The following is a 26,878-nucleotide window of genomic DNA, read 5'->3' as shown; positions in this document are numbered from 1 at the left end:
ACAGAACAATGGTTACACTCTTTCACAGTGAACGAGACTATTCACCGTACGTAGCACATGTAACTTCACTACAAGGTCACCTTAGGATTATTTTAGTATTTAGTGCTTGCGGCCGTGGAGTCAGAGATCAACACAACAGACGCAGGTCAGGGGAGTACAAAAAACCTTGCTGGAGGACATGGTAAGTCAAATGGCAGTGAACCTTGCTACCTCTTTTATTACCCTGTACCCCCGGCTATCAACAGGTAGCATTCACGCTTGGCAGCCAAACTGCTAGAAATCAAAACTCTGGCTTCTTTTATTATGCCATCAGAAAGGTTCAGCACTAGAGGAAAATTTGTGAATGGCTACCTCCTCCCCCCAATCTGCATCTCTGCTGTACTGGCAGGTCAATTGACTGCCTCCACCCTCTGCACTGGCAATCAGCAGCGACAATTCCTGCTGCCCAAATACTGAAAAGCTCAGGCGCCATTAGAGACACCTCCCCGTAGGAATTTGCAGATTTTTACCATTCCCCACATGGCTAACTGCTAGGAAAGATTTTTTATTAAAGGAGCAAGAAAGCAGAAACGAAGGAATGGCCATTTCTGTCCCCTTAATAAAGTACATTAATTTTTAACGGGTGACCATGAACGATATTACTCTCCTGAGGATAACAGAAAGAGAAAAAGAAATTATGCTTCTTGAATGCCAGCAATCCCCGGGACCATTCGCAGCTAGGCTTTGTCATGCAATGATACCCAATTACGTGCTCCAGGCATGGCCTGGTAAAGTTTCGTACCATGGTGGACGGAATAAGGCTGCCCTGCCCAGAAACCTTCTGCAAAGGCTATTGGGGTACCTCCAGGAGTGCTTCATAGAGATGTCCATGGAGGATTTCCGCTCAATCCCCAGCATGTTAACAGACCTTTTCCAGTAACTTAATGCCAGCTACTGCATGCAAGCCCTCATGGCAAATCAATCATTAAAAAAGCGGTTGCTTTTAAGCAATGATTTTCATTTAAAAAAGTACACTCACCAGAGGACGCTTCCATGGCTTCATTGTCTGTGCTACTGGCTTGAGAGGGCTGGGAGGGTACTTCTGTCAGGGTGAGAAAAAGATCCTGGCTGTTGGGGGGAATGGAGTGCTGTGTGGTCTCTGCCATCTCGTCCTCCTCCGGGTCCTCCTCCACATATTCGCCGTCTGCAGAATCATCAGCAGTGGCTGAGATTACTACTCCCACCTCTGAATCCACAGACAAGGGGAGGCTTGTCGTGGAGCAGTTACCTAAAATTGCGTTAAGCTCCGCGTAGAAGCGGCATGTTTTTGGGACAGATCCGGATCTGCCCTTTGCTGCTTTGGTCTTCTGGTACGCTTGTCTGAGCTCCTTCACTTTAACTCTGCACTGCACTGAGTCTCTGCTATGTCCTCTCTGCCTCATGGCATTAGAAATCTTTTCAAAATTTTTCTCATTTCGTCTACTGGAACACAGTTCTGATAGCACAGACTCTTCTCCCCATACAGCTATCAGATCCAATAACTCCTGTGTGTTCCACGCTGGAGCTCTTTTCCTATTCTCAGGAGACTGCATTGTTACCTGTGCTGCTGAGAGCTCGACACTGGCCAACAGGAAATGAAATTTAAAAGTTCCCAGGGCTTTTCCTGTGTACCTGGCCAGCAGTAGAGTTCCTTTAGCTGTGCAGAGCGGCCACTGGTGCACTGTGGGATACCTCCCGGAGGCCAATAACTACGATTTCCGTCCACACTAGCTTAAAATCGAGTTTAGGGTTACTCCTTTCGTTTAGCTGGAGTACAGAAATCAATTTTAAGACCCCTTAAAATCGATTTTAAGTGACTTGTAGTGTGGACAGTTACAGCGTTAAATCGATTTAACGCTGTTAAAATCGATTTAACGCTCTAGTGTGGACCTGGCCTTAGAGTAGTGTGTGTTTGTTTATTCCTTCCTTCCTTCGTTTGTTCTTGGAGGACCAAACTCATATCTGGCCATGAATGTTTTTGAATGTGGCTGCTTTGAAGACCTTGCACATTAGAGAGAGATTTTCAAAGGCACAAAGGGCAGCGAGACACCAGTCTGCAGATTTTTGAAAAGGTGTTTGTAGTTCTCTCCACTGTGTTCCTGTTTGTGTGGGCGAGTTCTTTAGGAAGAATTATGGCTTGCAGGTTGTTCTCATCAAAATCAACCAGGATTTTATTAATCTCACCACTGGCTATACAAACAGTCTGTTCCTCAATAATAAAGATACTAAAAATAGATAGATGTGTGCTACCAGAGACTTGGTAGCTAAATAGGCTAAGAAGACTAAACATTATTTCTGTCATTATTAGTATTGACCACTGTGGTATGCCAAGCACCGTATGGAGGGGTGTGTAGTTTTCCCATCTCCCACCTTCAAGTTGCTCACAATTTAATGTAACACTTACATATGAAGCTTTTAAAAATTACAATGTGTTCCTTTGAAATATACCGAACACCTTTCCTCTCGAAGCCTGATGACAAACAGCTACAGAATACCATTGCCCTCAGAATGGAGAGGTGTGGCCGTGGGCTCATTTGAAGTGGTTTATACCCTGTGTCAAGCCAAGAGAAACATCAAGAGATGGTTTAAAAAGAGAAACTTCTGGTTTGGGAATTCTGCACCATCAAACCTTATCTTTTTCAGAGAGATCCTGATCTGAGATCAAGGGGCCGTAGTGTGTTTCAATAATGAGGGCTCTAGAAAACCTGGAGATGCAGAACCTAGGCATTTCCTAGGTCGCATAATTGTCAGAGAGAGGTTCCTAATGAACTTTGAATCTTGTGCTGCCCTTCCTTGTTAGGAGAGCATAAAGGAAAAAATTCCCCTTCTGTTGAAAATTTTGTTTTAACTTTTAAAAAACTATTAGGTATCACAGGTGACATAAGAAACATCCCTTCTATCTGTCGCTTTCCCTTGTAGCATGGGGCCCGGGTCACTTGCTGGTTTAAACTAAAGTAAATGGTGGAGTCTCTAACTTGAGGTCTTTAAATCATGATTTTAGGACTTCAAGAACTCAGCCAGATGTTAGGGGTCTATTACATGGGTGAGGGGGTTTGGTTCTGGGTTCTGCAATGTGCAGGAGGTCAGATTAGATCAGGAGTCAGCAACCTTTCAGTAGTGGTGTGCCAAGTCTTCATTTATTCACTCTAATTTAAGGTTTTGCATGCCGGTGATACATTTTAACTTTTTTAGAAGGTCTCTTTCTATAAGTCTATAATATATAACTAAACTGTTATATATAAAGTAAATAAGGTTTTTAAAATGTTTAAGAAGCTTCATTTAAAATTAAATTAAAATGCAGAGCCTCCCGAACTGGTGGCCAGGACCTGGGCAGTGTGAGTGCCACTGAAAATAAGCTTGCGTGCCACCTTCGGCATGCGTGCCATAGGTTGCCTATCCCTGGATTAGATGATCATGATGTTCCGTGACCATCTGAGAAGATGATCTAGATAAATGAGAAATAAATCATGTCATTAGGGCTGCATAAACCCATTTACTTTTGTTTCAGTCATAAAATTTTGGTTCTTTAACAACAGCTTATGGTGGTAATCAACCAAAAAAAAATTACTTTGCCGAAAGTTACATGCTTCATAAGGGTACAAGCCTCATTCCCCTTACTATTTATAGACCTAGGAAGGGTATTTCCGTGTCTGATTTCCCCCCTCCCCGCCCCCCCAGTCCTATGTCCTTTATAACAAAGTAATATTCCTAAAGTCTTGTGAGAGAGAGAAGCCATCTGGGAATGGATCTGCCCCGATCAATTGTAGAGTGCTTTGAAAAAGTGAGCGAGGCAGATGTGTTCTTCTTTTCCATACAAAACCAAAATCTCAATATGGAATGTCATGTGCTGGGAAGAGAGAGAAATTGCATGCACCTTGAATCAAGTCTTTGTTTAGTGGCTTTTTTAAGGGGGAAGGAGGGGAATAATTTTTGAAAGTCACATGAATCAAACTATCTGTAAAATGGCAGGGAAGAATGCATTAGCTCACACATTTGTTATCAGAGAGGTTGGTAGGTCAAGAACAAAAGGAACTCTGTTTAGAGACCTGAGGTTAGTCTGTTAAAACCAGCACAAATACTTCCTGAACTTTGCTTCCCTCCTCCCTGTCAGAAATAGCTGGGAGTTACCAATGTGTAGCTGGAGGTGAATTTTCCTTTAGAGAGGCAGCGATATGTGCTCACTTGAGGTCCCGGCATTTAACTCAAAGGAGAAACTAACTGGACTGCAAAACTGGAAAGAGAAATCCATGTTAGTTCAGAGATCAAAATTTCAATCCAATCTGGAACGTCTCAGTGCTGCAGGTAAGAAGTTTAATGACACTGCAATGAAGAGAAGTTCAGTCTTTACCCTGCTGAGAGTTCTGATTGATTTTTTCATCAAGTCCACTGGAATATCTAATTGAGTTAGAAAGTATCTCTTTTCCCTGCCATCTGTGGTGCTCTGTGTGTCTGCAGATTTTTGAAAGGTGTCTGTATTTGTCTCTGTTGTGTTCCTGTTTATGGTGGGGGAGTTCTATCAGGAAGAATTATGGCTTGCTGGTTGTTCTGCAGCCCTGAAGACGGTTTCTGTGAGAAATTGGTAACTGCTTTTTGTTTAAATATTAACTGAATAAATATGGTACAAATCCTGCCTAACTTAAAACAGCCTGTATATGTCCAGGTAAAAAAGCTAGACTCTATGAACCTTCAAAAAGCGTTGTAAAGGCTGGGTGGGTAATTGTCAACATCCCAGGTGGAGTGTTAGAATCGCAGGTTCCTACAAAAAACTGGATGTTGCCCAAATACATAGGAACAATCAGGTATTGCCACACCTGAGAGCTCATAGTCCTACAGCTGGTGACCCACTGTACGAAAATGCTAAGCTATTTAATAGTCCTCTGTCTCAAGGCATATATTTGCATGTTGGCACTGGAAGATCATACCACACACAAACTGTTTCAGGTGTTCTCCTTTTTAACAGGGTCATGGTTTTGGAAGTTGTTTAATTTTTAGCAGCACTGATTAGTGTTATGCTGTAGAGCACCGTTCACCTGTTGTGAACAAGCAAGCTGTGCTGGTAGAAAACTCACAGCCAATGTAAGGAGATATCTAGGGGTCCCTCCAAAGCAATTTGATTTGAGTCCTCTGCTACAAGGTCGGTGATTGTGTGTCACCTTCCCTGACCTGCTGTGCTATACCTAATGGGAAGGGAACGAGTACAGAAAAACAAGTGTTGAGTTCAGAACAGGCTGTGCATCAGGATGTTTCTTCTAGGCTCAAGCTGTTGTCACAGAGCTATTGGCCTGCACCGTGCAGTGTGGAACTGGAGCCTGCATAGCTGGCTTTGGGTTCACCCAGCGTTGTCTGAAATGCACCTTAATAATGGAATCAAGAGTTCAGGAATCATAGGTAGTGTTCAGACAGAGGAACTGGATGTTCGTTGCCTCAATACAAGGAGCATGTTTGTGTTGTCACTTCTGCTTAACTCTGTCTTTTGGTTTTGGTTTTGTTGTGGAGTTTTTCGTACAGTTGGTGGGCCTTTACTCCAGAAAGAAGCATGTTCTCTATTTGTGCCACCTAACTAAATGGGCTTTGTTGGTTCTTGTTAGCCAGCCATCAGAATGGAGATTGGTATAAAACTGGAAATATCCTTGTCAGGTATTTTGTGTGACTATAGAAGTAGCAAGGGGATGGCTGATTTCAAATGGCCTCCCATTGTTTTCACTGTGTAATCAAGACAGGCATTAATCTAAAAATACACTGTTTATTAGGGAAACAAAGATGTTCATAGCTCCTAGTTTCTGTGGTCAGGGACAATAGCATTTCAAGTTTGGATTTTAGAATGCATAAGAACATAAGAATAGCCATACTGGGTCAGACCAAAGGTCCATCTAGCCCAGTGTCCTGTCTTCTGACAATGGCCAATGCCAGGTGCTTCAAAGGGAATGAACAGAAGAAGTAATCGTCAAGTGATCCATCCCTGGTTACTCAATACAGATATTTTTTGGGGGTGGGACAGGAATGACTGCACAATAATAAAACGGCACCTGCTGAAAATGTGTCCTCTGATTACTGCTGTTAATAACATTGGTACTATTTTACACTACTGTACCTCCTGCTATGGGAAGAACTTAAAATGCTTTACAGAAATCAGTGAATTTACACTTTCAACAAAAACATTCTTTTCATTTTACAGATGGGGGAAAGTAAAGTACAGAGACCCCAGATGACTAACCCCAGGTTACACAGGAAATACATGACAGATATGAAAATAGCACCCAGACTTATGGCCTAACCATAAGCTATCTTTTCTCCTGCATTTGATCAATCTAGCAGATTTTGCAATAGACCATTTTACTTGGTTTTGGTTTTCTGAGGTGCACTGCTTCCTCCTTCACTCCACTCTTTGCCCTGTCTTTTAGCCATTGCAGAATGCGAATATGTAGTATGGCCTAAAAGAGGGATTGGCAGCCTTTGACATGTGGTCCATCAGGGTAATCCACTGGTGGGCCGCGAGACATTTTGTTTATGTTGACAGTCCACAGGCATTTCCCCACCCCCCCGGGGGAAAAAAAACCCCTCCCAGTGGCCACATCCCTGCGGCCTGCGCTGCTTTCTGCAGCTCCCATTGGCCAGGAATGGCAAACCACGGCCACTGGGAGCTGTGGGGGGCCATGCTTATGGACAATCAACATAAACAAAATGTCTTGCAGCCTGCCAGCGGATTACCCTGATGGGACATGTGCTGAAGGTTGCCGATCCTTGGCCTAGAATTTTTGCTGTTGGTAAACTCATTCACTCTGAATCTTGGGGTACACCCAGCTGAATTCCAGTTATGCTCTTCTCTTGACTGATGGACACAATTTTGGGAGCACAGATCTGAACAGTAATCTCTCTCTCCCCACCCCATCCTAAAAAAGAAACCAAAACAATAAGGTGGATAGAAAGCTGGCTAGATCGTCAGGCTCAATGGGTAGTGATCAATGGCCCCGTGTCTAGTTGGCAGCCGGTATCAAGCGGAGTGCCCCAAGGTTGATCCTGGGGCTGGTTTTGTTCAATATCTTAATGATCTGGAGGATGGCATGGACTGCACCCTCAACAAGTTTGCAGATGACACTAAACTGGGAGGAGTGGTAGATGCACTGGAGGGTAGGGATAGAATTCAGAGGGACCTAGACAAATTAGAGGATTGGGCCAAAATAAATCTGATGAGGTTCAGCAAGGGCAAGTCCTGCACTTAGAACGGAAGAATCCCATGTACTGCTACAGACTAGGGACCGAATAGCTAGGCAGCAGTTCTGCAGAAAAGGACTAAGGGTTATTTGTGAACAAGAAGTTGGATATGAGTCAACAGTGTGCCCTTGTTGCCAAGAAGGCTAACGGCATTTTGGCCTGTATAAGTAGGAGCATTGCCAGCAGATCAAGGGACATGATCGTTCCCTTCTATTTGACATTGTTGAGGCCTCATCTGGAATATTGTGTCCAGTTTTGGGCCCCACACTACAAGAAGGATGTGGAAAAATTGGAGAGATTCCAGTGGAGGGCAAAAAAATGATTAGGGAGCTGGAGCACATGAGTTATGAGGAGAAGCTGAGGCAACTGGGATTGTTTAGTCTGCAGAAGAGAAGAATGAAGGGGGATTTGATAGCTGCTTTCAACTACCTGAAAGAGGGTTCCATAGAGGATGGATCTAGACTGTTCTCAGTGGTAGCAGATGACAGAACAAGGGGTAATGGTCTCAAATTGCAGTGGGGGAGGTTTAGGTTTGATATTAGGAACAACTTTTTCACTAGGAGAGTGGTGAAGCACTGGAATGGGTTACCTAGGGAGGTTGTGGAATCTCCTTCCTTAGAGGTTTTTAAGGTCAGGCTTGACAAAGCCCTGGCTGGGATGATTTACTTGGGGATTGGTCCTGCTTTGAGCAGAGGGTTGGACTAGATGATCTCCTGAGGTCCCTTCCAACCCTGATATTCTATGATTCTAAGAGATCTGCAAGCTTCCAGAGGCTGTTTGGAATTCCAAGGGGTAGACATGGCAAGACATTGGATTAAGGTCCCTTTCTGTATCACTAGGCCATACCTGTGTGAATATGTGGTCTTTCTGGCATGAGAAATACACATTACTTCTCTCCAGGATACAAATTAGTTTGGGGCTTTGCAACAGCTTAAGTACACTTGGGTACATTATCTAGAACTGCGGAATAGAAGACATTTTATCAAATAAGGATTCTTTGTACTTACGGTAACTTCATGGCATTAAAGGTACTTTCCAAACGTTACCTAATCCTCCCCATACGTCCATACCCTTTTGAATTAAAGGCTAAAGCCCAGTTTTTAAAAGTTATCTGACTTTGGGGTGCTTCAGTATTTTGGCGCCCAGGCTGAGATGACTAGGACCCAATTATTTTCAGAAGTAATGAGGACTTGCAGTTCCCCTTGACTTTAGAGTTGTAGGTGCTCAGCACCTCTGAAAACTAGGCAATAAATGTCACAAGTTGAGCATGCAAAACTGGCGGCTACTTTTTGAAAACTTTAGTCCCTTTGTGTCACCTCTGGCAAGTCACAATGTGTCAGCAGAGATGGGATAAGAATTCTGGTGTTCTTGTGTCGGTGCTCAGTCCGCACAAGGATGCTGCCTCTATAAATACAATACATGTTCTGAATACAGGTCACTGGGAAACCTTTGTACTTTCCCTTCCAAATTCAAATATCAATCCAATTTTGGAATCTTTTTCTTTCCACTGGATCCATTGGATCACCTCCCACCACTGTTTACAGCAGCAGTGGGCAAATTTTGGGCCTGAGGGCCACGTCGGGGTTCCAAAACCGTACGGAGGGCCAGGTAGGGAAGGCTGTGCCTCCTCAAACAGCCTGGCCCCCACCCCCATCTGCCCCCTCCTATTTCCTGCCCCTGACTGCCCCCCTCAGAATTTCTGACCCATCCAACTCCCACTACTCCTTGTCCCCTAAGCGCCCCCCTCCCCTGCTCCTTGTCCCCTGACCCCTATCCACACCCCCGCCCCTGACAGGCCCCTCAGGACTCCCACGGCTATCCAACTCTACCATTGCCCGTCCCCTGACCGCCCCCTCAAACCTCCACCCCATCCAATTGCCCCCTGTTCCCTGTCCCCTGACCACTCCGTCCTCTCCAACAGCTCCCTGTCTCCTGACTGCTCCGCCAGACCTCCTGCTCCTTATCCAACTCCCTGCCTCCTTACCATGCCGTGCAGTGCAGCAGGACTAGCAGCCACGTTGCCTGGCCAGAGCCAGCCATGCCACCGCACTGCCCGGCAGGAGCTCGCAGCCTCACAGCCGAGAGCGCTGGCGGCATGGTGAGCTGAGGCTGTGGGGGAGGGGGCCAACTAGAGTCCCTGGCTGGGAGCTCAAGGGCCAAGGAAGAAAGTCACACAGGCCATAGTTTGCCCACCTCTGATTTACAGTAACTCGTAAAGTTGGATTTTCAGGGGTCTCTTCTTCCCTTGATGTGAATTTGTAACTGCTAATATATTGCAGCCCATTTTTTCAGTAGAACTGGTGCATTGCTATATCTCCACTATCTTTTTTTGGTCAAATAGGTGGAATATTGATTATCAACTTGTTCTAAAAAATTCCCATTGTTTTATCCTATCTCCGTGGTTATATTACTGCATTTGTATCCCACGTTTCCTCCATTATATCCTTCATGTGGCAGGACCACTCAACAGCCTGATTCCCAGACCCTGGAAACTTGCATAATGGCACTCCAGATAAGCAGAGAAATGTAACCGTGCAGTCATTGCCGTATACTATATGTACAGAATTCTCTAACGTGAGCGGCACTCAAGCTGCAGGGAGCAAAAGATTTTAAAGCCTTTGAGTAAGAGATAACTTTACCATGAAATGTGTGAACATGGGGCAGGGGGGGAAGAGTAGCTCTCTGATACAGGCCATACAGGAATTTTAACAGCATTATATGTTGTATAGAATACAACTAGCATGCCACAGGTTTAAAAAAAATAATAAAGTGGCAGATGGTGGAATTCACTCCCAAAATTGTAAGGACTTTCCTTGCCAGAGAGGACTGTCAGAAGTGCCTGGGGCAGAGCTGAGGACTTTTTTCTTGACCTGTTTATAAACGTTGAAGGATTTAGCAAGTAACAGCCGAAGCTGAGACTCCTCCCATGAAAGGAGAAGACATACATTGTACATACAGTCCCTACCTGGGAGGCGTAATCAGTTAATGTGTGTGACGTGCTTTGAGATCCACATATGAAAAGTGTGAGGCATTGCTACATATTAGGATATAGTTTTACATAATAGATGAATTCCTTGGGAATGCAACACTGCAGAATTGCCCTAGTGTAGAATTGGTCAAAGGTTCAGACTTTGTGCCCATTCAGTGTCTGGCCTGGATTCAACGAGTGCCCCAGAGTGTGGCTCCCAAGAGCGCCTCCTCTCCTGAAGTGTGGCATAGGAGGTACACATCTGGTTCCTGGCCGTCTCCACTTTACCCCCTAGAGCAGGAGCACAGCAAAAGTGGACGTATTGCCAGAGTCTTAACAGTTGCTCAGATGCTGCTGTCAATGGGAGCTGCTGTTTTGCAGACTGGGACAGGGGAATCAGGGCCGACTCCATGCTTTTTGCTGCCCCAAGCAAAAAAAAATTTCCTGTTCGCCCCCACGCCTCCCCGGCCCTGCCCCAACTCCACCCCTTCCCCAAATCCCTGGCCCTGCCTCCTCCCCTGGGTGTGCTGCATTTCTCCTCCTATCCCTCCCAGGCTTGCCTAGGAGAGAGCGAGGAGAAGCAGAGTGGCGGTGCTCTTGGGGGAGGAGGCCGAGGTGAGCTTGCGGAGGAGGGAGCGGTTCCTCTGCCCCCCCGGGTTACTTCCTGTGGCCCTCCCTGCACCCCCCCCCGCCGCAGCTCACCCCCGCTCCGCCTGCTCCCCTGAGCGCGCCACAGCTGCTCTGCTTCTCCCCCATCCCTCCCAGGCTTGCCACAAAACAGCTGATTTGCGCAGCAAGCTTGGGAAAGAGTGGGGAGAAGTGGAGTGGTGGCATGCTTGGGGGAGCAGGTGGCAGTAGAGTGGAGGTGAGCTGTGGGGGGGAATGGTTCCTCGGCCCTCCCCGCACCCCCCCACCACTGCAGTTCACCTCCACTCAGGGCTGGCTTCCAGCCTTTTGCACCTCAAGCCAGAAAAAAAAGAGCCAGAGTGCCTCCCCTTGGAAAGTGTCCCCCTAAGCACATGCTTGGAGCGCTGGCTGCTAGAGCCGGGAGGGGAATACCTCCTTTTGCTCCCTGTGGAACTCCCATGCCCATGTACTCTACTGGTGCTTCATATGAGGACTCAGGTTGTCCCAAAATATGGGGTTGTAGCAGGAAGGGAAGGCTAATAAAGAGAGAACTCTTCCTATTAATGCAGTTCTGTAGCAGCTGGTAGGCCTGGACTCAGACCGTGGAAACAGAACAATACATGTGATGATTTGTATGACTACTCTCCCTAATAGCCTGTGTTGGTGGGTGCATTATTCTGTCTGATTTGCAGCACCAAGAGTTTAACTATCTCATACTTGAAGGCCTGGAAGTATATATTACTACCACCCAGAATGCCTTTCTCATGGCCCGAAGAAAGCTTGTCTAATTGTGCAAGGCTTCATTTCAAATGGGATGCTAATTATTCATTGCGCATAAATAAGATTTTGCTGCTTTTTTTTTTTAAGCCTTCTTGTATTTTGTTTAGCCCTTCTTGTATAGCTTTTTAGCCCTGAAGTTTACCTACAGTAACTCAGGACATGTTTAAGAAAGGAAATGGGAATTTCAGTTATGCTTTATCTTACTTGATAAAAACTTAAAATACATTAATAAAAAGTTGAGTATTTACTTAAATGGAGGTAAAGGTATTCACCATAATCCATTCGAATTCTATACATGGAGTAAGATTACAGCAATCTCGTCTACTTGTCCTTATGATTCCTTATCAAGCATTCAGAGCAGATCTCACGTGGCATGTTGTATCGGGGGTTCTTTGAAAACGTGCTTACATCTTGTCTATTAATTTAAAAGCAAACTTTGTTAGCGGGAACCTGCAAATGGTTTTACACGGTTGCTGTAGACAGCTGTTTAAATGGAGCTGTAAAAGGACCTTTGGGCTAAATTGAAATCCAAGGTTTTGCCAGGATATATTTTAACTTTGTAACACTTTTAATCCTCCCTTTTGGAAAGGGAGAACTAAGTAAAACATCTAAGCCTCTCTTCTCTGCATTTTGTCTTGGGGTTTAATATTTAATTTGTGCAGTGAAATATAAAACAGTCCTGCACACTGCTGCTCTGAAGGAACACTTGGGTTATCAAGAAGTTAAATGTGTGTGTATTTTTTATCTTTAGGACCGCATACAAATTAGATTAAAGGAAAATATAATATATATTCCCACCAAAGCAAAGTTTCGCATAATTAGGTAGAGATTACATATCAGACAATGCTAGAGAGAAGGTTGTTTCAAATATACAGATAAGCCAGTGGCAGGAAACTTCTGAGACTATACATCAGTGATCCTCAAACTTTTTTTTACCTCACAATCCCCCCTTATCCCTGTCCCCACCCAGCCGGGACTGGAGCTGTGGCTTCGGGAGGGGGGACACAGACAGTGGCAAGAGGGTTGAGACTGGGGGTGGGAGTGGAACCTAAGCTGGGGCCAGCAGCTGCGGCAGAGAGTGGATTCCTGGTTGCGGGGCCAGGAGCCAGGAACCCAGACGTGGGGCCGGCAGCCAGGAGCGGATGGATTCCTGTACATGTGGCCGAGAGCAGAGCGGATCGTCAAGTGCGGGGTTGGCGGCCAGGACCAAGAGCGGAGTGGAGTGGCACTCCTTCCTGCCCCTGGGGTGTTGGTCCAGGCCCCAGCTGCCCTCTCCCGGAACGTTATTCCACGCCCCCTCTATGGGGCACACTCTGCTATATTGGGGACCTCTGCTATAAATAGTAGAAGTAGACCATATGTATAATGCTATATAGAACAGGAATCTAAGCATTAGTCAGAATCGCTATTAAAAAAAATTGATCAGATAGCCTTCTGTTTCTAATTCCGAGAAGTGTGTTCAAAGCTTAATTAGAAAATGAAAAATCTTTAATTATATAGTAACTTCCAAAGCATACCAGAGCCTGTCACATGATATGCAAAAATTAGGAATGTTTATTAATGAGAGATTTAACACACAATTTTAACTTTAAAAAAAGTTTTTTACCTTATATATAAAGCAAATAACGCCATGGGAAATTCCTTATGGGTAGAATCTTTTTATATATCTGTTTTGTATAACATGGATATTAAAAAGTGAACATTTACAAACAGATATTACGGTTAAAATATTTCTTATTGTATTTACAGGAGGAACTGATAGGTGTCTCAGATGTCAACAGTTAGCTTTAAGCGCAAAGTAGTAGACATTGACTTTTCAATAGCAGCCAGTGTATTCAAACTGGATGTAAAGTGATGAGTGAGGTAGGGTGTGTGTGTGTGTGTGTGGTTTTTTTTCCCCGCAACTTTTATTTAAAATATGACAAGAATATGTATAGACTTTTTTCCCTTTATTTCAGTAACATTCCTTCTTAGCAAAGATGTCTCTATACCTATATAATAACAAATGGCTACAAAATCATTCAGTAGAAATGTCTGTTGTTTATTTTGAAATGATTGATTGATGGTTCCCGTTTCTTTTCTGAAGAGATCAGAGTTCTATGTGCTTTTGCTTGCCCTGTTATCATGGGCATGAGGCGTTGTATTGTGTTTGAGACGTTGTCATCTGTCTGTAGTTAAAGTTGCAATTACATTTCCATTATAAAGTCCTGTTTTAGTCTCCTTACCACTTTTGTCTGGAAAATTGGTTTGGCCTGAAAATTGTCATGCTTTGAAAGCAAAAAAGAAAATTTTCTTCACATTTTGCAGAAGACATTATCAGACTGTTTTTGAGTTACAGGTCATTTAAAAAAAATGCTTCCAAATTTTGACTTTTGTCTACCACTTTGACTACTTGTATCTCAGAAATAGCTGATTGCCGTTTCAAACTTTCCACATAGTTATATTTCCTTGAACTGCTGTAATTAAATATTTCTCTATACCGGATCAGAATGTTTATCCTGTGGGCGGAGTAAGATTGCCATGTTCTTAACTGTTTGTTTCCTTGGTTTTATGTGCTTGAGTTTTGTAGATGATGCGATAGACTAGCGATCGTAACTGCATTTATTTTGTATGAAGTATTTGTTTTTAAGGATTTAGGTTTTTAAATTTTTTTACGTTTGTAAGGCTGTTTTCAAGTATTGTACTTGTATGCTTTAAAACTCTTTTAAAAGATTGAGGGGGGTTATTGGGAAGTCGTCTGTCATGAAAAAGAGATAGAGAGTTTGTTTTGGACTTTATAACCTAAAGCTGTAAATAGTATTATTGAAAGACTTGCTTTTAACCCAGTGGGAGAAAACAGATAAAAATATTCCACTGAAATTTGCAATTGAATCTATAGACAGACATTGGCAGCTGTGGACAGTGTTGACATGCCCTCATATTGCCTGTTGGAACTTTCTCTTGTGTCAGATTTCTTATTTCCTGTGTAGCAGAGCGATTCCAATCTGGAACAGAAGTTTGTTGGCCTCACAAACCAAGAGGCTGGCTTGTTCTAAATACTGTCACCACAAAAGAGCACTGAGGAAGTCTGTATTATTGGAAATACTCTGTCCAACAGTGAAATGTGACCAGCTCCTGACCAACACAACTACCACAAAAACCTCCTTTTTTTTTTAAATGGAAGTCTAGTCTGTGCTGGCAGTTGGCTTAATTTGTATTAGCACTAAAAATGCATCCAGTTCTCCTATCATTCCTCCTTCTCATATTTCAATAGTAGAAGCAGATGTAGTTGCTTTCCTGTTAGTATTGTAGTAGAGGAGTGCAAATAATTCTCTCCAACGTCCTATGCTAATGTATCTCTCAGCAAACATCAGAGGCCATGCTGCAGTGAGCACTGAGCTTCTACTTGTCCCAAGGCTGACCTCCGATCTCCTCTGTCCTCATTCTACCCCTACTGCAGGGGCCTCATTAAGATTCTCCCCATCACTTATAGGAAGTAAGGTCTCAATCTAGCAAAGTACTAAAGCGCATACTTTACGCCTGTGAATATGTTTTAAAGTGTTTAATTTTAAGGTTAGTGAAAGCCTCTTTCCCTTGTTATCTAGCTAGTTGGCTAAGGTCTCGCGCCACTTGAGCAGAATTAAACTGGCCTACCTGATCTCATCATCTTGGTGACTTAGGCTCTGGTCCTTTAAGGATTTACATATGTGCTTAACTTTGACATTAGGAGTGTGTTTTGGAGAGAATTACTGGGGAGTCAGTGGGTCTACTCGCAAGCATAAAGCTGAGCACATCTCTGCTATGTGAGGGCCTTAACTGCCTCTTTCCAAGTGCATCTCCATTCTCTAGCTCAGTGTTTAAGCATTTTCTGTTTTCTGGTGGCTGCAATCTCAGCCAGTGGACCTAGCGTACAAACAGAAAGGGTATGGCTCAAATGGCGGTGGAGCTAAGTGACCTGCCGACTAATGGACAAAACAATGTTTCGTTTGAATTGGTTGTGATCCCATAGAGCCAATGTGGAAAATAAGTAAATGGTCTGAGCTGATGAACTTCTACCTGTTTTCACAAGGTAAAAGTCCTTCCCTTATACTCGAAACAGTGACTTCTGCATTTTAACATACCCTTTTTCCGTCTCCCGCTGCTGGAATAGAGCTTTCTGTTCTTAGAGTATTGCACACTAAGTAGGTGCTTTCGTATACATTCCTTGCAGTCTAACTTAGTCTTATGTGTTGTTAGAGGCGCCCAACAGTGTGAGAAATGGCAAGTGAATTCATTAGTTATTCACCTTACAACAAAGGCTGCACAGTTTTCAAAGATAGAAGCTGGATTGGAAAATGTTAGTCAGCAGATGACTGTGTGTGTGTGTGTGTGTGTGTGTGACTTGCGATTAAATTACCCAGGAGTTGATGCTGACTATATTTTGCACAACAGAAAGAAATTGGAGGTCTCTGGGGGAATATATGCACACAGCAGTTAGAAAACACAAATTATACTGCACCTCACACACGTTCATTTGTTAGAAAGCTCTTGTGCTATAGGGTGGGATGGAAAGGAAGCCTCGTGCTCTCCTTAACGACGTTTCCAGAGAGGTCCCCAGATATCAGTTTTCAAAATGAAGTAAGAGCTTGGGTTTGATCCTGATCTCATTTGCACCAGTGTGAATTGGGAGTAACTCCACTGAAATCAATCAAGTTTTACTGGTTTAAATCTGAATGAAGTGAAATCAGTCAGGCCTACCCTCTTCTGGGAATTTTCTCAATGTATACAGAACACAGGTGGTTTTTACTAGGCCTAGATGACATGGTGATAAAAATGTGTCCTCTCTATGCTAATATTCTCACCTTTTGCTACCACTGAGGCTGCTGCACTGATGGTGGTAGAACCATGAGAGATCCTGAAAAATGCTAATATAGTCAAGGTTTATGGTGCTTGAAGTGTTGCACTGGGCTCCTTTTCTTCTCCCCCAAGACTTCATGAGATGAACAGCTCCTAGGTGATTCTTCAAAGACCATAAGTGACCATGCATGGTGGTTCTTCCAGCAATCTGCTGTACTGGATGGTGTACCTCATCCAGTGTACTACATGCCCCAATAACTACTATGTGGGCAAAACCAGACAATCACTGCTCTCAAGCAAACTCACACAGAGAAGCTATAAAAGACAAAAACACCGTGTCACCTGTGTGTGAGCATTTTTCACAGAGAGGTCGCTTCATATCTGACGTCTCAGTCCTCACTTCAGGACACCTGCACAACACTTTCAAAAGATGAGCATGAGAGCTTAAATTCATAACTTTGCTAGAGGCTGACAACCATGGACTGAACAGAAACTCTTGATTTATGGCTTATTGCTACAAATCTATAGCTCAGTAACATCCCCCCCCAGCGTTTTTTCTCCTTTTCCCCCTTATGATTGGCTAGGTATTAACTGGCCACTTCACCTTGAGTGGTCCTTTGAAATATGCATTGTATTTCGTTGTGACACTCAGAGTACATTTCCCAGCCCCGATGAAGAGCTCTGTGTAGCTCAAATAGTCTCTCTCACTAACAGAAGTTGGTCCAAATCAAGATATTACCTCCCCCACTGTGTGCGTCTAGCATCTTGGGACCAACAGGGCTACTGCTTTAGAAGAGAAGGGCAGCTTCTCTTCTAAAGCAGATGGAAAAGCACTAAAAGCTCTTCTGCACTGTCTTTAGCCAATGACAAGGGGTTGGCTTTTGCGTCACTATTATTGCATTGGTCCACTCAAGGTATTACTTGCTTTCTATACTTGACCTTGTTGAAGAAAAATGGCATCAGTTACAGAGCTGCTTTGATCCAGTTGGGTGAACTTCACATAACGCAGACATTCTTGAGGTCTGTGTGAGAAATGGTCTGTGGTGGCTGGAACGTTGATCATGGAAATGCTGCCAGCAAAAGGCCTTTGAAAGGGATTCCAGCAGAACTGTGGTTCCTGTATGTAGGCTCACGGGCCTCTGACACTCTCCTTTGGTCACTCACCATGGCGGGCTCCCTGGTGCTGCACTTGAGTCTTCACAGTTCTAACTCTTGTGGTGATGCCTGCCTGCTGGCACTTTGCTGCAGAAAACCTCCCTCTGCTTCTTCCAGGCAGGATGGAGATGAGAAAGGAAACCCTCAAATGTTACCAGTTTTCAGCAGGGTGCCCAGATGTAGGAGCCGTGCACTCAGCTTACAAAAAAGAGAAATGAGCAAGAGAATTACAATAAAATAAAATAAAAAAACCTGGCATAAGTCTTTCCTCCTTGTGGCTTCTGATCAAGCTGTGCATTCACTAGGCCCACCACCCATTGCACTCTCACCAAAGCTCATCACCCATAGAAGTCAAGTCTGCTGACTGCTCCTCTTGAAGCACGGGGTGAGGTCGTTTCTCATAGGTGGAAAGGTGTCACTACTCCTTCTGTTGGTCTGCTGCTCCCATGGGACACTTTAACATAGAAAGACAGGACACTTAAATGTTGTTGTGGGATCAACATTGTGGTTGTATCTGTGACTCAGAAATGAAAATGACTAGTTTCACTATCCCAAGGTGAATGAAATGCAAAAAAGAAACAGCATACATACAGTAAAGTATATTCCTGCCATTTGGTCACTAGTAGTAATATTTATTTTAGTAGCATTTCAGTAGCTCACAGAGGCCCCATCTAAGATCAGGAACCTCTTGGCCTAGGCCAGGGATGGGAAAACTGCGGGCCATATCTGGCCTGTGAGACCTTTTAATCTGTCTCTCGAGCTCCCGCTAGGGAGCGGGGTCAGGGGCTTGCCCTGTTCTGTGTGTTCTGTGGCTCTGTGTAGCTCCCAGGAAACAGACGACATTCACCCCCTCTGGCTCTTATGCATAGGAGTAACCAGGGGTTCCACATGCTGTCCGAGCTCCACCCACTCAGCACCCATTAGCTGGGAACCACGGGCAGTTGGAGCTGCAGGGGCAGCACCTGTGGATGGGGCAATGTGGAGAGCCGCCTGGCTGTGCCTCCATGTAGGAGCCAGAGGAGGTATATGTTCTTGCTTCCAGGAGCTGCTTGAGGTAAGCACTGCCCAGAGTCTGCACCCCTAAACCACCCCCCTGCCCCAGCCCTGATTCCCCCTTCCACCATCAGAATCCCTCGGTCCCAACCCGAAGCACCGTCCTGCACCCCAAACCCCTTAGTCAGAGCCCTCACCTCCCCCCCACAGCCCAACCCCCTACCCCAACCCAGAGCCCCTCCCTCATCCTGAACTCTTCATTTCTGGCCCCACCCCCACAGCCTACACCCCTAGCCAGAGCCCACACTCCCTCCCACACCCCTACCCCCAATTTTGTGAGCATTCATGGCCCACCATACAATTTCCATACCCAGATGTGGCCCTCAGGCCAAAAAGTATGCCCACCCTGTACACTTATGTATTGAGACACTGTCCCTGTCCCAGGGAATTTACAATCTAAACAGACAAAACAGCCAAAGGGCAGGAGGGGAACTGACTTGCCTAAGGGTCACGCACCAGGCGAGTTGGGAAGCTAAATATCTAGGTTTTCTGACTCCAGTTGGGCCCTGACAACTGGTCATGCCACCGTCTTATAGAACATTAGAGACGTTATTAGTAAAGCAGTTCAAAAATATTTTTACAAAAAAATTTTGTTGAAAAGTCTCTCTGTTCAAGTCTCTTTAAGATTATATATTGAAGGTTTGACCTTGGCAAATTGAATGTCATCTTAAAGGTTTTTAAACAAATTTATTTTTATATTTTTGACTGGTGGAGGATTTCTCGTAACAGCAGAAAACAATACTTTGCAGCAATAAATCCCACATAATTACAGTCTTTGTGGTGATCATCATAGAACCCCGACTAGCTAAACTGCCAAAATTTTTTAAATGAATTGGATAAAAGGAATAAGATGGTCCAAACCATTGTCGGTCAGATTGCAAACCTCCTTCTAAGGCAGTATGCTGATATTGGTGTCTGTGTTCTTCTAACACAACCTCTACCCCTCTCGTACATATTGCACTTTTATTTATTTAGGTTGCAGAAGTGCCCAAAACGTACTTGACATTTTCTAAACACTGACATGATCTCTAAAATAAGAAGTCCGGTGGCACCTTAAAGACTAACCGATTTATTTGGGCATACACTTTCGTGGGTAAAAAACCTACTTCTGTATCAAAACACGTGCAATTGAAAAGTGATTAATTTATTGAAGGATCCTATGTTGTACCTGAAAGCCTAAAATTCTGGGGTTAGTGAAATCATTTAGTCTCTTCTGATATGTCTGTCAATTTACAAGTGGTTGGTGTGTGTCGGGCATGCATAACTGCACATCTGGTCATGATTTACAGTTCATGGAACAGTAAGATCTGATTTTTTTTATCCTTAAATTATTGCCTGCATTTTTATGTTTTATTAGTGTGTGCCTGTTTGATGCTCCTGTTGTAGAGCAAACTCAGGTAAGAGTAGCTAATAGTTTTTTTGTTCTATTTTATAACAGGCAAATGAGGTGACTGACAGCGCCTACATGGGCTCAGAGAGCACTTACAGCGAGTGCGAAACCTTCACAGATGAGGACACCGGCACGCTGGTACATCCTGAGATGCACGAAGAAGTAGAAACGGACAGTGCTATTGATTCCACGGTGCACTCAGAGTTCACTGATCCTATAGAGGATCCAGAGAATGGGTCAGTGCTGCTCACTTCTGACAAGTATGTAAGAGGGAGGGAGGGAGGAGGAGGATGACAGCAACAGGGTCAAATTCACTGAAGACGTAAAGCAAGCACAACTCCACTGATGGCAAACTCTCCCATGATTTGAATTTCTGGCAAGAATATAATGAGTTTTTGGGTCTTTCTAGTTCAAACAACAGCTTGTTAGTGTTTGTGACTTTATGCAAGAATTAAATATTCTGGAAAATATAGTATACAGCCTATTTTTAATGACCTTTTTTAGTGTGGTAATCTTTTGGAACCTGGACACAGAAAATGCCGCCTCCTGTGCACATTTGAAAGCTCTTTAGAATCTTTAACCTCTTTATCAGTTGTCAAGTTGCTTATCTGTTCTGGGCCTGAGATCTCTCACAACACTTTGAGGAGCAGAGCATAAAGTTTAATATACCGCTTTAAATTATATTTTTGATTATTTGGTTTCTAAAAATAGGAGTAGTATTCTTCATATTCCCATCCACACCTTAGTTTATAAATATTGGGGGGAGGGATAGCTCAGTGGTTTGAGCATTGGCCTGCTAAACCCAGGGTTATGAGTTCAGTCCTTAATGGGGCTACTTAGGGATCAGGGGCAAAATCAGTGCTTGGTCCTGCTAGTGAAGGTAGGGGGCTGGACTCAACTTTTGGGGTCCCTTCCAGTTCTATGAGATAGGTATATATCTCTCTATATGTAACTGTAACTCCAGCTTAATGACTTTTGTCTGGAAAAATCTGGTTGCAGGGCATGATTAAAAGACATTCTTTCATGTGGTCTCTGGAGTAGCACTGACATTCCTTTGGAGAAAATGCTGTGCTTGTCTTGAGTCCTCCCCAAAGGATATTGTGAAGGTAGTTTTGAGGGTAGGGAGGAAAATGAGAGGATGATGGAGAGAGGTAGGGAAGAATGGGGAAGCTGTCAAATTCTACTCTTAGTAATGACTTACCAGTGGAAACATAATAACCTCTTCAGTCTTTATCGAAATAAAAGTTTGCTTAATCTTTCTAGTTTAAAGCATGCTAATTAATGTGCTCACTGTAAGATTGAGAAGCAGATCAGCTGAGTCCAGAGGTCTCCATTCAGGTCGGCATTTCTTTGTTAAGTCTGTTGCTTCACTTCTTCCAAAAGTGAAGAGGGGATGACTTTTCAAAGTGCTTCTTTGTACAGTGGGGAAAGAGTGGGGAGCAGGTGCTCTGAACTGGGGCAGAGAGAGTGCTTACCATGAGAGGCCCTGGGTGTTATAAAGGAAAGGAGATTAGCTGGCTGTGCTTTCTTTGCTGAAGAGTGTTCGGCTCAGTGATTATTAACTCTGTATAATCAGCTTCCAAGCTGCTGGGCCACCAAACAGTGCTGATTGTACCAAGGAGGGTCAGCAAAACATGCCAGCCTGCATACGTTCCCCCCGACCTTCTGGAAAAATGGCTACATGTCTTGGATTCACCTGCCTGTAGGTACAAAAGCCTTTGCTTGAGGATTTTTTAAAATTAAATTGGGACCATCACAATTAGATTTAAAGATGGGGAGGGGGAGGTGTTTACGGTGCTTTGTCCATCCCCCACCTTCCTACTTGTTCAGTCAGGCAGCGTCCTGTAAAACCCTCTGTGGTTCAGATAGTTTATAATAGGGCTTTAAATAAATGTTAAACTTCGGGTTAAAATGTGGAAGGAAGCTTAAGAAATTGAAAATTGTGTGAGGGAGAATATTTACCCAAGAAATCTGACTGCAGGCTGTGGGATTTAACGGCATTGAGGTCGGGCCCCTGTAGAACTGCCTCTCACACCTCCACTGTGCTTCCATGGATCCATCACATAGTAAAACCCTGTCCATGTAGCTGTTCAGGCTGAGCGTAGTTCTAAAGGTGACCTTTCAGTCATTTGATATTAAAGTCTGTGCACCTTAGACTGTATGAACATAAGTAAACATTTCAGCTGTTGATCAGAAAGATTTCTGTAGGATTTTGAAGCCCTTAACATCTATAGTAGATATGCATGAAATAGCACAAGAATGTGTTTCATAACACTGCCCTTGCATAGGGCCCATTCTGTCCTTTAAAGGGATCTGCCTTGCTGAGATCAGCCAAGATGTCTGCTCTGGCACATATTTTATGTATTTTTTGTTTTGTAAATAATCTCTCCTCTGCTTTGTTCTGTCCTGTGTTGCTTTCTTGATGGGGTAGAGTGCCCCCTCTCATTTGTAAAGGAGGGGCCCTGAGCATCAACCCAGCAGCTTCTGTTTATGTATTTACCTTGTGGATGAAAGACATTCCTAAAAACTTTGAGACTTGAAAGCATCATTTTTGATGGACCTAGTTAGAGATTTGACTGCACTTCCTTAGTGTGTAGGAAGGTGTCCAGATTCCCAGCAAGCTGAAGCTGAATTTATCTGTTGTCAGACTTGCTTCTGCATGGATGGAAAGCTTTTATTAGCAGAGTAAGGCTGAAGTCTCTTAAATGCTGCATATTTTTGTCTTAAATGGCTTATCTATAACTTTTTTCATTAGATTTAATATTGTTGGGGTGATACATTTTTTTCTTTAGCAAGTGGATAAGGAAATAAGCCACTTCCTCATAAATAGCAGAATTTTTTAAACAGGTTCTCAGATTGTCTTTGGAATCAAGAAAGGATGGTGGTACCTGGGTGTTTTTTTTAATGCGGTTAGTCTGAATAGCAGCGTCCGCTTGGAACGAAACTTTGGTTCCATCCTAGACTTTCTCCAGTGGTCGACTCTTACAATCCCCTATTTTCCCTGGAGTTGCATACAAACTTTGCATTCCAGTTCCACGAGATTTTCCATAAATTAGTATGTAATCGATGTAATGAGTTAATATTGTACAATGGGTCGAAGATGAAAAGTGTTATGTAAAGCGGGATGTTTTTAATGATTGATGATAGTGGGATATCAGCGATGAATCTTATGCATATTTAGATAAGGGCTTAATATGCTAATACAGACGTCACTTGTGAATCTGATGTCAAAACTGTGTAAAAAAGCAGCAGTACCTCCCCGTTTTTATCCCCCTGACTGCTTAAAACATTTTGCAGTGGAAACCAGAAGAGGGCTATTTCGGTTAGTGGCTGACTTAAAGGAAACTTTGATGTTTTGAATAGCTGCCTTGTGCAGCCAACAAGGATCTGTGCCACTGACTGGTTAAACCCCAGTACTGGGCTCTTAATAGGATTACACAGCACTAAGTGAAATAACAGGCTAATGTGTAGATGTCAGCTGACTGTATAACTTAACTGCATGGTGTTAACTCAGGAATCATTTAGCTTTGTTTTCTCTGCCCAGCTAGCTGAGCATACTTCTGTGACGAAGTGGGATTTTATTAATCTTGTGTTGCATGTGAGTCTTACTGTCCTATCCTAATATTGTGTGTACCTTCCTTTCCCTGTGTACTGCACCAATATTTCAGTGGTGGGAACTGGGTATGTGATTTGTGCTGAGATCCTCAGGGCAGGTGAGGCTGCCCAGCGGTCTGCAAGTATGCTATGGCATTGCCCTTCATAACCTGAGACCCAGGAGGGGATGCAACCAGGTGGTACCTTTTGCCCGTGAAGCAGGACAAAGGGGAGGAGGAGGAGCAACTGGAGTGTTGGGGGATGGATCACTGGAAGCTGGGCAGTCTGCTTGGGGGACTGGAAGAGGGGGAGTCCAGGTCGTCTAGCCCAGGACTCCCCAAGATGGACTTGGCTGAAAGTCACTGATTTCTGTGATAGCAAGCTCTGTTCTATGCTGTATTCCTGTCACCTAATAGCCAGCAGGTAGAACAGAAGGGTTTGAGAGTCACTTGCTGACTACAGGAGTTGGGATGCAGGGCCCTCTGGCTTCTCCAGAAGCTGCACATGGGGAGGAAGGGGATGTTGACTGCCCAAGGTCCAACCCAGGAAGGTCAAAGCTGTATATGCTTCTTGCCCTGGTGACAGAATTCTCAGAGAGAGGAGGCATGCTACACCAGAGTCCTGACTGGCTTCATGTGGAGTAGTTCCAGAGCACTGGCCCACTGATTCTGTGACAACTTCACCCTCGGTTTTACTGACCAAATTATACATCATCTCACCAGTTTTACTATGCCAAGTTTCATGGTACTTCTGAGACAGATTTGTTGCTTTTACTTCGGTGCCCACTTTGATGGACATGACAGACTGTTGGTACAAACTTTCACAGAGCACTTGTTGCACCTTCCAGGGTCCAAGTACTGTACAAATTATGCTGTAGCCTTCCACTTTCCAAAAGAATTAGTTCTTTATCCTGAATTGGCGTGTAATAAGCACAATTGGAATTGTGGGTGTAATATGCACCTTTGGAATGGTAACTACCTTGGCAACATTTTAACACCTTTCTTTTACTCTTTGCTCTGATAGATCCCACCCACATGACCTACCCTTGAGCTCAGACCTCAACAATCACTCCATCGTTACCGTAATTAGTGGGGAGGAGCATTTCGAGGATTACGGAGAAGGGAATGAAGCAGATTTGTTCTCAGACAGCCTGTGTAACGGAGAAACCAGCTTTAGCAGCTCCTCTTTCCTTTCTCCCAGGTAATATCATACCTATTATTGGCAGTATTGTAGCTACTTCCTTTGCATAGCATTTTTAACCAGACTTTGCACATGTGGGATTTCCTTTAGTTTTATGTATCAAACTGGTTCACAGAGGGAATCCCGTCAAGTTGAATACAACTGGGTAGTCACTTCTGAAGTTAAAAACCTCTTGCCAAGACGATTTTCAGAGCAACCCTTCATTGCCCCGATCAAAGATGCTCATAGCTGCAGTAGCAATTGTTGGGGGAATGGGGGTGGGAAAGGGAGGGGGTTTCAGTTTCACATGCATCAGGGAAAAAATCATGTTTCTTTTCCTGTGAGAAGCGTGTTTAATACCAAAACCTTTTGCTAGAGAAAACTGGCAGCCTGCCTTCGCTGATGCCTCTTGATTCAAAAATCTTCCTTTTATGACTTGCATGTGGTAAGTTGGTTAGTTTGCACTAGCTGATGCAGCTTTCTCTGTTGAAGCCAGTATCAATGACAGATGAAGCAGTGTAGTACAGTGGATACACTTGGAGGCTTGGAACCAGAAAGTTGCTGGCCATAGGGCTGGTGTGTTTCATGAACACTTTTCGTGTTTTCTGAATAAATGATACAGCTAGAAAGCAGAGTAAATATTAAGAAGAGTTCCTTGAAGCTGACCCACTGCTGCATCTGAATAGAGGTTTCCTGTGGAAATAAATAACTAGAAAAACCCCTTAGTGGGCTTTTAACTGTTGGAAAGTCCATATTTTGTCTTGCAGAAACAATAATTTTGTGGAATGGGAGTATAAAGTACCATTGCCAATATGATAACCCTGAAATTTCTGGGGAATATAACATGATTGTTTCTCTTTAGGATAATGGCACCTAGAGTGGCTCCACCAAGGAAACACATTTGAGCTTTTTTTTTTCTTTTTTCTTTTTTCTTTTTTTTTTAAATAACTGACTCGCCAGATGTCTGTTTCACAAGATTCACAAAGCCTGATTAAAACTCAGTAGGCTATTCAGGACTCTGTTGGTCTGAAAAGGAAAAGCTCTTGTAATTCACATATACGTCGTTTCTAATTGCAGTAGAGGGGACACCACTTATTTGCTAAAATCTCCGGTAAAACAATATCAGACAACAGAGATGATCTTTGCTAACCCTAGAATCCAGAAGCTACAATCCCAAGATAAGTAGCTTTCATTTGGGAGGCACATTTTAAACTAAGATTCATGATCCTGATGTGGCATTTTTATTACTTTCCATGCAGTGTCCAAATGTGATCTCCTTTCCATATGAGCCCCCATAGCCCTGGTGATCTGCCCAGTTTTGATCCCCTCCCTATAATGTTCTGCATGACAGCATCCTCCTTCTGGCGGAGAAGGATGTGGATTACCCTGATAGCGCTCACCGCTACTCTATGTACCCTTTAGAGGGGCTTCCAAAGAAGACAGATTAAAGTGAAGGCCATATAAGTCCCAGATCATGGCAGAAGATGCTGTCAGAAGTAGTACCCTGTACCCTAATGCGTCACTAAACTGTAGGCCTTCCCCCCCCTTTCTGTTTTTTTGTCCAGATGTGCATTGTCAGTAAGTCCCCTATTTTGAATTTTCTCCAAGAATAACATTCTATTTTCCTAAACAACATCCCTATGTAACCGGATTTGGTGAAGCTGGCTTTTGTTGAAATGAACTGGAGGATGTAATGGTTTAGACTGAATTTTTTTTTTGCTGAGCTGTTTGATACGAGAAGCAGTTTGTGTAATAAACAATCATGACTGCGATCACCAGTTCCATATTACCAGCTTCTCTAAGCAAGACCAGTAACATCACAGCTGTCTGCTATAGTTCATGGAATCCTGCGCCAGAAGGTTCATCAGAAGCTTAAGATAATGAAGGGAACATTAGAGTATATTGACACTTGGCCTTTTAACAAACGCTTTTTGTTTGTGACTCTTTGTATTGAGTTCCTGCCCACTCCCTGGTACGTTCATGCAGTTACAAAAGAGCTGCACTGAAGCACTCGTTGCTGAAAAATGACTGGTAATTGGTAATTGAAATAAAAGGCTCCAGCGCTATATTTCTTAACTAATAACATC

The 26,878-nt window shown here is 43.7% G+C and overlaps 1 protein-coding gene across 2 annotated transcripts in view; it reads left to right on the top strand.

The window, feature by feature from the left end:
• The window catches only part of RAB11FIP3 (RAB11 family interacting protein 3), a 183,873-nt gene that overhangs the window by 125,262 nt on the left and 31,733 nt on the right, over positions 1–26,878 (top strand). For both annotated transcript variants that reach the window (XM_030576889.1, XM_030576890.1), the window contains exons 4-5: positions 20,067–20,254; positions 24,636–24,812. In XM_030576889.1, coding sequence (XP_030432749.1) covers positions 20,067–20,254; positions 24,636–24,812 — 365 coding nt within the window. The remainder of the gene's footprint in view (positions 1–20,066; positions 20,255–24,635; positions 24,813–26,878) is intronic.

Source organism: Gopherus evgoodei, chromosome 10 (assembly GCF_007399415.2).
Source record: "Gopherus evgoodei ecotype Sinaloan lineage chromosome 10, rGopEvg1_v1.p, whole genome shotgun sequence".
In the NCBI taxonomy this organism is placed as follows: Eukaryota; Metazoa; Chordata; order Testudines; family Testudinidae; genus Gopherus; species Gopherus evgoodei.
This window is presented reverse-complemented; position numbering and strand designations above follow the sequence as displayed.